At 54.1% G+C, this 10,524-nt stretch overlaps 1 protein-coding gene across 4 annotated transcripts in view; it reads left to right on the forward strand.

The window, feature by feature from the left end:
• Positions 1–5,125, forward strand: part of FHDC1 (FH2 domain containing 1) — a 36,074-nt gene extending 30,949 nt beyond the window's left edge. For all 4 annotated transcript variants that reach the window (XM_005871423.2, XM_014543899.1, XM_014543900.1 and 1 more), the window contains one exon: positions 730–5,125. In XM_005871423.2, the coding sequence (XP_005871485.1) occupies positions 730–2,832 (2,103 nt within the window). In that variant the 3' untranslated portion in view covers positions 2,833–5,125. The remainder of the gene's footprint in view (positions 1–729) is intronic.
• The last annotated feature ends 5,399 nt before the right edge of the window (positions 5,126–10,524 follow it).

The raw sequence follows: 10,524 nt of genomic DNA on the forward strand, positions 1-10,524 counted from the left end.
ATGACAGGAGTACATTCAAAGTGCACAGCCAGGCAGTAACGTGTGCTTGGTTGTGTGCATTTGTTCGGTTCCAGAGGACTGGTCGCTCGGAGCAGGGTGGAAGGTGGAGGATTTGTAAGGCAAATCCTTCTCTCTGGTTGTGGGAAGGGCATGGGGCACAAGGGACCGAGCCACCCTGGCATTTCTGGTGTTTGTTTGGTTTTTTTGTGTGTGTTTTTTCTACCAGGGAGCAGTCAGAGAACAGAGATTTGAAAAGCCTCTCGTAATATCTTGGGTGTATATCATTTATGCATCCATACCCCCACTAGGTAGAATGTGCTGCACAGGAGTGAGTGTGTGTGTGTGTGTGTGTGTGTGTGTGTGTGTACCCATGCAAGGACCACATGGGGTTTCCTTGGAGTTGAGGTCACAGGTACAAGTGGAGTCACAACCCACACTGCGGGGACAGTGCCTTGACCTGAAAGCTGGAAGTTGGGCCCAGGGATCTGATGACAACCTTAGATGGACTTTTGGGGCCAGAAGTAGTGTCTCCTCTGGTCACCCCCACGTAGCTCTGGAAGAACCTAGCCCCCACACACAAGGGCAAATGCACAGTCTCCCCTTGATGCCCATGGCCCAGTCTCTCCGCCATATATGTCTCACTGGGGTCTCAGGGTAGGTGGCTCTGGAATGGCACAGGGGTCCCACGTGTCTGATGCATCTTTGGGCTTCTCTCCACCCCTCGTTCAGGACAACCACAACCGGGAGGTACAGGAGCTGAGGCAGCTGCGGCGGCTGCAGGAGCTGGAGCAGAAGCGGCATTCCTGGGCGACTGGGGAGCTGGTGGGATTCGGCCGGAGCAGCAGTGAGAATGACGTGGAGCAGTTGGGCAAGAAGGGTGCGGAGGACCTGCCCCCCTTCCTGCACCGCAGGCCCATCAGCCCCTCCTGCCGACGCCCCAACACCCGCCGCTCCCGCCTCTCCCTGGGTGCCTCCGCTGACCGGGAGCTGCTGACCTTCCTGGAGAACTCCGTGGGCAGCCCCGAGGAGGCCAACAAATTCAACAGCTTGCCCCGGAGCAGCCCTCGGCAGGCCCGACCCGCGTCGGCCTGGAGGGAGTCTGGGGAGCCGAGGGACCAGGGCTCTGGCCGCACACACAGACCTCAGGCCTCCGCAGGCCAGGAGGGAGCCCCCGACCCACCCTCGGCTTCCTGTGGCCAGCTCCTCGCCCCCCAGATGGAAGACTCTGCTCCAGTTTTGCTCCGAACTCGGCGTAGCGGGCTCAGCATGCTCCAAAAGAGGAACAGCGAGCCTGTGGGCCTGGCGTCTCCCTGGTCCCCTCCACTCTCGCCACTGGCTCTGGGAATTAAGGAGCATGAGCTGGTGACCGGGCTGGCCCAGTTTGACGTCCAGGGTCCCAAGGACCCAGAGGAGACGCCCCAGCGGAGCCCTACCAACTTCAGTCCAGTGGAGCTGGCGTCTCCGGGGGATGAGAGCCTGCAACCCCTCGGAGCCGGCACTGGTGCTGGCATTGGTGCTGGCATTGATGCTGGCAGCGGTAGCCTAACGCCTGTGGGTACAGGTGCCCAGGAGAGTCTCAGCGCCCAGGAGAGTCTCAGCGCAGCCCTGCAGGGTGATGGGGCAGCTCCTGATGAGCCCAGCATCAACCCTGAGAACAAAGACCCTGGGCCTCTGTTCTACTTCTCGGATACCACCGACTGCTCGCTGACCTTGGACTGCTCAGAGGAAACCGACACCAGGCCTGGCGGTGGGGAGCTGGGGGAGTCCGGCCAAGGGGATGGCTCTGTGTCCTCTGGGGCAGGGGAGGCAGGTGGCAGCCAAGTGTCCTCCAACCCTCTCTCCAGCCCCCCTGGGGAGACCCCTGATCCTGCTTCTGCAAAGACCGGGCCCAGCTGCAGGGGTGGCCTTTCCAGAGACAGGTCCTCCAAAGGGAAGGAAGTGACCACACCAAAGAGAAACTCCCTCAAGGAGGCATCCCAGGGAGCCCCCAAGCCTGGGGCTGTCCCACGAGGCCAGGGGACGGCATCCAAGCCCGTGCGGACCTTGACCTCCTCGGAGAGCGAGAGCATGCGCAAGGTCGTGCCCATCTCTAGGGCCAGCAGGGGCTCCTCTGGCTGGAAGCAGCCTCCTCGGGAGCCCCCCAGTGGCACCCAGGAGTCGTGGTCACGCCGGAACTCTGTGAAGGGCACCTTGGACACGTCACCCAAGAGGTCCTCGAAGGGGCCTGGGGTGGTCGCCGAGGTGACCGAGGAGCAGGAGCAGAAGCCCCCGCGAGGGAGGGTCGGCTCCTGCGGCACCCGGCCGGGCAAGGAGCCCGCCCTGCAGCCCAGGGGCTCCCTCAAGAAGCCCAGCGCCAAGCCCCTCCGGAACGTCCCCAGACAGAAACCCGAGGAAAATAAGATCTGCCGCTCCAATTCCCAGGACCCCCAGAGCCCGGGAGAAGAGCCCAAGCCCCCTCCACCAACCCCCAGCGTCCCCCGTGTCCCGTCCCAGGTCCCAGGCTTTGCCCGAAACACAGTAGCCTCCTCATCTCGGTTCATGAAAACAGATTCTCTCCCGGTGACCAAAGCCCCCGGCCTCACGCGGACAGTCTCCCACCGGCAGCTGAGGATGAAGGGTGGCTCTGAGGATGCGGTCCCCAAGGACAGTGGCACCCTGCGGCGGTCCTACAGCTCCCGGGCCCCCAAAAAGTGTCCTGAGTCAGCAGAGGGTCCCGGTGCCTACACAGAGGCCTCTCTGAAGGGCAGAGGGACGGGGGAAAGGACCTCCTTCAGGCAGAAAGACTCCGGCCGGACCACACTGGGGAAAATCCTCCACCCCTTATGGAAGTGATGGGTGCCTGTCCCCCCTCACCTCCTGGCACATCATGTGGACTGACTGCTGTGAAAGGCCAACACCGAGTGACTCTTCTACATCAAGGGAATCATCGGTGCCACCTGCTAGTGCTCCTGTCGCTGAAGGTACACTCTGGGAGGCCTGTGGGCTGCCACCTGCAGTGCCGACTCCTGCCGTCGAGTCCCCATGCACCCCTGTCCTGGACCGGCACCTCCCGCACACACCCCAAAGTGTGCACAGGCAAACCCTCTACGCCAAAACAAAGACTCGGGCGTGTGAGATGGCATTCTTACGCAACAAGTAAATAAGGAATTTTGGCCAGTTTTTAGAAATCAGAGGCTTATTTTTCAGTATAAAAATTCAGTGTTTTAGTTGGTTCCTTTTGCAGAGTGAATGGAAAAAAAAAGACAGAAGAAAAACTGCTTTGTATGAAGATGTTTTCATCTTCCTGTGTCCTTGGCCTCGGGGTTCCACCTGCCTGCACGCCGACCATTGTGGCAACTCGGCTTCGCCATGAGCCCTGGGCGTCCTGTGGTTGCACCGAGTCCTTGAGACTCTTCCTGGCTCACCTCTCCCTGCCTGACTTGGGATGAGGGTTTGCGTGTGAGCAGGAGGGAAAGTGAGACTGGTGGGTGGAGACCGGTGCTCCTGTGGCTCCGTGTGGGCACCGTGAGCAGCGGGACGTGCGTTTTGGGGGCCTGTGGCCACCGGGAGAGCCTCCCTGCGGACGGGTGGCAGGCAGCCCCTGGGAGAACGCTGGATCTTTCAGGGTGTAGAAGTGCCATATTTTCATGGAACGTCAGGGGCTGTTCAGCAGATCACACCTCTCCCATCCCATGTTTTCGCATTTGTGTTTCTGTTGTACAACTGAGTGACGGCTGCTATGACTTGTGTTCGCTCTGGTTACAGGGGAGGAAAAACCTTTCTGTCTCCCAGTCTTTCTTCTCCGTCTTCCTTTGCTCCCAGCCCTTCTCTGCTCATGTGACCTGGAGTCAGTCAGTCTCTCTCTCTCTCTCTCTCTCTCTCTCTCTCTCAACAGTAATACTTACAAATGTTGACGTCTATTCTTTGGTACAGTGGTTTTGAAATCCTGAGAAAAACCAAATCAAGTTTTTAAAATCAGACTAAAAGGAAAATAACTGTTAGAAGAATTTGTATCATCAGGGACAATTTGGAATAAAGGCCTTCATTCAGTAGAAAGGTGGGTGGGGGACACTTTTTTCTACCCGGTTCCCACTTCACTATTTCCCTCTGAGACTACTTGGGAAATGGGGGAATTCTTGAAACGTTTTTGTTTTTTAAAAATTGTGCCCCCCCCCATTTTTGGTCACTTATTAGTGAAACCTCATTTCAGATCCAACAGTGGTAGACGGATTTAGGCAAATAAGATGTGGTACAGTCTCCCATACAATTTTGCCTCCCAACCAAATTAATTGGAAACTTGACTTCGATGAGTCCGCTAAATTGAAAGGGTAAACTTTATGGTAGAAGAAGTTAGGCACCTGACCACAAAACCTCTTACAGAATTAGCCCTGAGTAGGTATTTCCGGGGTTCCGCAGAGATGGTTAATGGGAATCCTGAGCTTTCTCACCATCTCAAAAAGCCTGAGAAATCATATATTTAACCATGCAGACCACAGCGGTCAAAACATAGGGCCCATGGGTAGATGGGAAATGGATGAAAGAGGTCAAAAGTTTGTGGATAGAGAGGGGGTCAGGACTCCTGGTGAGACTCTAGGGACCAGGGATTGAGTCCCTCCCTGTTCCACCGCTGATACTAGTACCTTGGGCAAGCCACTCCCTGTCCCTAAGCCTCTGCTTCCCAGTCTGTAGCAGTGGGGGCATGGCCTCCATGATGGTGTCCAGGGGTCCTTCTAGCTCCAACAGTCGGAGTCATAAACACCCAGGGACCCAGCTCTGCCCTGGGATCAGCTTCTCAGAACCAACCCCCCGCATCTCTTCAGCAGAGGCCTCCCGCAAAGGCCTGCTCAAAACACCTCCAGAATGAGTCGTCGCTTTGAAACCCACTCAGCCACTTTCCTGAGAAGTGGTGTTTTATTTTACTTAGCCCTGTGGACAACTTCTGTGTTTGCATCTGTACGAGCAGGTGATCATTCTATTACCTTTTATCGGTAGTAAGCTTGGACAAAATAATTTAAGTATATAATGGAGAAGTGTAAATAAGTTTCTATATGAAATTGTTTAAGATGAACAATTAAGATGTATTTAAAGGTCCATTTATATGTTCTTTTACGTAACACGTAGTTAAATAAAGTTCCTGTTTATGGGATTGTGTTCTTTCCTTGGTGTGTGTGTGTGGTGTATGTGTGTATGTGTGAGAGAGAAATCCTGGCAGGAGAGGAAGGCAGGATGCAGGAGGTAGGAGAGGGTTGGAATACAAGTCTTGTTCTCAAAAGGTTCAAGAACCAAAATTAGGCTGTTGGTGTGTCTCCTTAGTAGCAGAGAACCTGCGTTTAACCAAGGGCCTTGCGCCAGACCTGTGGGAAAGCAGGCATGCAGCTGACAGGCAGGCCATCGGTGGAATGTTCAGCACCTCGTACATGCTCACATTATTCCACGTTTGGGGCCAAGTTTTGTGTAATCTCCATGGGGCCGGCAAGTCTGGATCTGCTGCTGTGTGTCCTCGTGTGTTTTGGCTCAGGACACTATTGGGAAATCACAGCTCACTTCTGAGCGGCCTCAGGAATGAGCAGAGAGGGAGGAAGGTGAGGTTTTATTTCAAATGCAGGGTTGATGCTTCTTTGAAAGGAAAGGCGGGGGGCGGGGAAGGGGGGGTGTGTGAGACCCACCTCATACCTTGGGCTTTCATATCAGGTATTGGGCCTGGCTACTCTCTTGCTTTTTCTGGAAATGGTTAAAGGAATAGCCTTGGGTCAGGCACCCGTGGGTGAGAGCGTAGATGACGTCCTTGTGAGTTGCTGCTTGCCCGGTGACATTTAGAACCTGGCTTTGCCTGTTAGAGCCTTTTATTTTCGCAGTGGGTCTCAAGCAGTTTTCTTTTTACCCTCTTATTTGAGGGCTTTCACCAGGACCCTGTGGTGCAGTCCTCCTCTTGAAGATAGGTGTTGAGTTCAAAGGGACCACAGTTTCCTAATTGTTCGTTCCAGATTCTGAATGTTTATGTATTATGGTGAGAGGCTCCGGAATAGTTTGGTAGAGCTCTCTTTAAAAAAAAAATTTATATATATATATATAATTTCAGAGAGGAAGGGAGAGAGAGAGAGAGAGAGAGAGAAACATCAATGATGAGAGAGAATCATTGAACGGCTGCCTCCTGCGCCTCCCGTACCTGGGATCGAGCCCACAACCTGGGCATGGGCCCCGACCAGGAATTGAACCGTGACCTCCTGTGTCATAGGTCAATGCTCAACCACTGAGTTACACCAGCCGGGCAGTTTGGGAGGACTCTTAAGTCAACCTTCTGAGGTGTGCAAATGACCAACTTTTACCTCTAAGGGTGTGGAATTCCCCCATCTCCTCCCATCTGGCAATGGTGACATTTTGCAATTTCACAGAATTTTCTATTGAAGCTTAAACTTTATTCTTAATTCTTTATGATACTCTTGCCTCGTGCTCCAGTCTTGTAAAAAAAAATAAAAGAGATTTTTTGTTGTTGATATGTGTCTCCAAACACACATAAACGTCCAATTTGAGTAAGGGACATTGCATCTGGTTCATAAGTGCTTTTAAACAGTTATTTGTGCCCTGAGCACAAACAGAATGGGAGACCGTGGGTCTGCAAGTCATGCTACTCAGCATCAATGGGCTGAGCTGGGACTGACTCTGTGACAGGGTTGAAAACAACCCAGCGCAACCTCTCCCTAGGGCGTTTTTCACCTGCAAACATCTTCCAGTAAAATGTCCTCTGGACTCACTGGATCCCTCAGTGAAGATAAAAGCAACATTCCTGCCGTTGAAGATAATGGCTTTTCTGTCTTCCAGGCCAGAGCTCTGCAATGAGGCATTTGGCTTCCTGGTTGGTAGGTAGGAAAATTGGACCTCACTGCAAGAGCGATCAAGATGCCAAGCAGCCCTCACAATCTACTCATTCATGGGCCCTTGACTCAGAACCCACCAAGAGCCTGGCACAACCTGCCCGTTGGGCTATGGTACGAAGATGGCTGAGCCTCTTAATGAGGATGCTGCTTGAGGTCCCTATGGGTGCATTCATGCCCAACCTTTGGAATCTGGGCCTAGGCTTTGCCCCAAACTCCTCAGAGATATTCAAGGGCTGAGTCACCCAAGCACTCCCTAACTCACAGGCAGATGATGTTCCCCAAGTTTGCTTGCAATCAGATATGAGTTCAGAGTCACTTTCCCAGAGCAACGATGTCATGCATTACAGGTAGGTTTCCACAACAGCCTCTTGTCCGCCCGTGGTGGACTGTGGCACCGACGTTTCTATGGAAGAGAACCTCACTTGTAGCCGAGTCCCTAAGGAAAACACCAAGGTGCCGGGAACATTTCTCCCCTCCTTCAGGACATCAGGTAGAGGCTACAGCACTGCAGCCTGAGCACCAGTATGTCCACTGTCCACTGCTTGATAAGAAAAGGCCTTGCCACTCTGGAGGTCAGACACAGGGGCTCCCATCTCCTAGGCCACCTCCAGTGAATTCAGGCCATGTTTCTACCAGAGACTACCTGCCTCCTGTGCTTCCTCACAGAGAGCACACCCACCGGCCCAGCAGAAAGGCGTACACCCTCTGCTTTCAACTGTCCAGGAGGGAGGCTGGACTAACCACACTCCCTTAGCCTCCAGATCATCAGGGGGAAGGATAGCTGGGAGCTGGGTCAGTAGACCACTTCAGTGGGAGCTGGACATTCACTGCCCGTGGGGAGCTCTCCGAGGTGCCCCTGACTTCTGACAGCATGGGAGCATCTAAGAGCCCCCACTTTCCCACAGGGGGATGTACTCCAGTGTGTAACAGAATCACACACATTTCAGGTGGGTGATTCCCAGCCCCATCCCAGACCTAAACCAAGTCAGAATCTGGTAGGGCCCCCAAATTTGCATTTTAGGTAACTCCCCAGTGGTTCCTTTTTCACCCTGCTGTTGAGAACCAGTGGGCTGGAGCAAGGCCAGAGGCTGGGGTTCTGCTGTGGGGCTATGAGCTGTCCTCAGGCCCGAGCCCCTCTCTGAGCCTGTCAGGCCACACAGTGTCTCCTGGATAAGCGAGGCAGAGACTGGCTCTGACCTCAGCGCCGGGTCAGGGGGAGAGCTGCCTCTTTGGAACCTGAGCAGGTGGTCTAAGTTGCATCTTAAAACAGGAGTGCCTCCAGTTTATACTCTTGGCCACTCCCCGAGCCTGCAGTTCTGGGTGACGTAACATCCGAGCTTAAGAACAATGGCACCAGCGGGACATAGGAAGTGACACTTCATGAGACTTGCCATGGCTGCCCTTTCAGAAGATTGCAGTTCAGTATCTATGAAGCAATTTGCTAATAAGTGCTGCACAATGTCACACCCATCTGAGTGTCCACGGTGAGATTTTGTCAGCAGAGTTGCTCTTAGGAGCCCTGTTCCCTGGGTTTCCACAGTCTCCACCAGCATGACTTCAGCTCGGTTCTCAGGAGCGTTGCCTCAAGGCTGCGGTTCCTGCTCCCTGTGTGTCCTGGGGCCAGGCAGGCCAGCATCTGTGCTGACCTCACCGGTTAGGAAGGGGGTGGAGCGCAGCTCTCCAGGGTGCTGACTCAGTGAGGGCTGGGAGCAGTGTGCCGGCTCACGTGCTGCATTCAAAAATAAGGGCAGGAGAAGGGACGCTGGCGGGACCCTCCTACCCCCACCCTCATTGAGAGTGTGGAAGTGTTTCCAGGAAGGAGGACTGGGCCTTGGTGCTCTCCAAAGCTGTCAGCACGGATTAATCTACCTCTCAGCACTTCGGGCCGCAAACTGCTCTACATGAGACAGAGAAAGTTGCTGAGAGAGTCTGGACCAGTCTTACCACTTGTAGGGACAGCCATCTTGCCGGTTTGGGCAGGTGCCATAGAGGGGTTTGAGTTGTATTTGGATTCACACGATGGCTCAGCTCTGGAAGTTGCCCCGGCAGAAAGAACAGTGTCTCCATTCAGCTGTGGCTGAACAGAGACGTCAGCCTCCCTGGTCAGCTGTATTTTCCTCTTTCCCAGGGCACCAGTGGTTCCCACCAGCTGACTCATCCCAGGGAGGAGAGGGAAGAGGAGGGCTGCCTCCAGGGCAGGCTTCTTGCCGCCAATGAGAGACAGACAGCAGAGTGGCTCCCCACCCCCACAGGGCCTCCTACTCCTAAGTTCAGGTTTGACTCCAATACAGTAGACATAAGTCACTAGATAAGCCCCTGGACAAGATGCCCAGTGCTCCCAGCTCTTTCCCAAGGCCCTGCTTTTCTCAACCAGCTCATCATGGGTTGAACTCTGGCTAGCTATTTTCTCCCAAGAAACTCACAGCTTTGCAAACAGTTACTCAGCACACACTCACCATCCCAGTGGCCCAGAACTTGTCATTCCCACCTTTCAGTGGAGGAATTCATTCTGGGAGAGGCGAAAGGGAAGCGTGTGGGCCGGTGGTCTCCCGTGGCTGCCCCAAGCACCATTTTGGCCACAGTCATGGAACAATAGCACCCAACGTGAGGCCAGCTGGTCAGTCCACATCTGTCCAGTCCTCTGCCCGGGACACCTTACAGGACAAACCCTGAAGAGCTGGAGCATGATGGAGAAGAACGACGGGGACAGCCAAGACCTGCGCACCAGGCGTGCAGATGAGGCTGCCAGGGCAGTTCGAACTGTGAAAGGACAATAAAAACCTGGTGACGAGATGAATCTTCCTCTGTGCTGTTCCAAACCAAATGGAAGTAAGTCACCAGGGACAGGAGGAGTTCACTCCAAAGCTACTAGTCTGTCTCCTTGGAGGACTCTGGACCTGGGAAATGACAACCCGATATATTCCCAGCGAATGTTGGAGAAATGGATGGGCTGGGTGCCTGACCTCCACTGGCAGCTAGGCCATGTCCTGCTCTGCCGTCTATTAGCTGTGTGATCTTGGGCAAGGGGCTTCATACCTCTGCTTGGGAATCATAGCCCTATGTATCTTCGAGCAGTCCTGAGGGCTAGATGACTGTGTTAAGACAGTGTACGTATTTGCCATTTATCACTATTCTGGGTCAGAGCCCCACCTGGCAACTTCTCAGGGCAGTGGGTCCTCGCCTGGGCTCTGTCCCTATCTGGCTGTGTGACCTTGGACAAGTCACTGAACCCAGCTTTGCCTCTATTTCTGCTCCCTCTTCCAGCGGCATAAGCAAGCCTGGGCTCCATGACAACTGACAGCACGTACATGGCCAGGTTGCATCTAATTTATTGGGTCTATAAAATGCATTTACTTCCAAGGCCCATGATCTCACACTCAAGGTCAAAGTCTGCAAAGGGTTCCCTCTCATCCTGACTCCTGACTTCCCTTCTCTGGGAAAATGTTTCCCAGCATGTATATGAAGGGAAGGTGTTCTCTACACAGCAGACTTCTAGTCCAGGGAAAGGCCAAGGGAACACACTGTACCTGGAGTCTCCCTCAAGGTCAACAGAGCCCCGCACGAGAAAGAGGAGAGGGAGGCTCTGCCTCCACAGCCCAGTGGACTTCTTCCTGACTCCCCATGAGACCACCGACCACCTGCTTCACTGTGGTCACCTGGGTGGGGGGGG

Source organism: Myotis brandtii, unplaced genomic scaffold (genome assembly GCF_000412655.1).
Source record: "Myotis brandtii unplaced genomic scaffold, ASM41265v1 scaffold34, whole genome shotgun sequence".
NCBI classification, from domain to species: domain Eukaryota; kingdom Metazoa; phylum Chordata; class Mammalia; order Chiroptera; family Vespertilionidae; genus Myotis; species Myotis brandtii.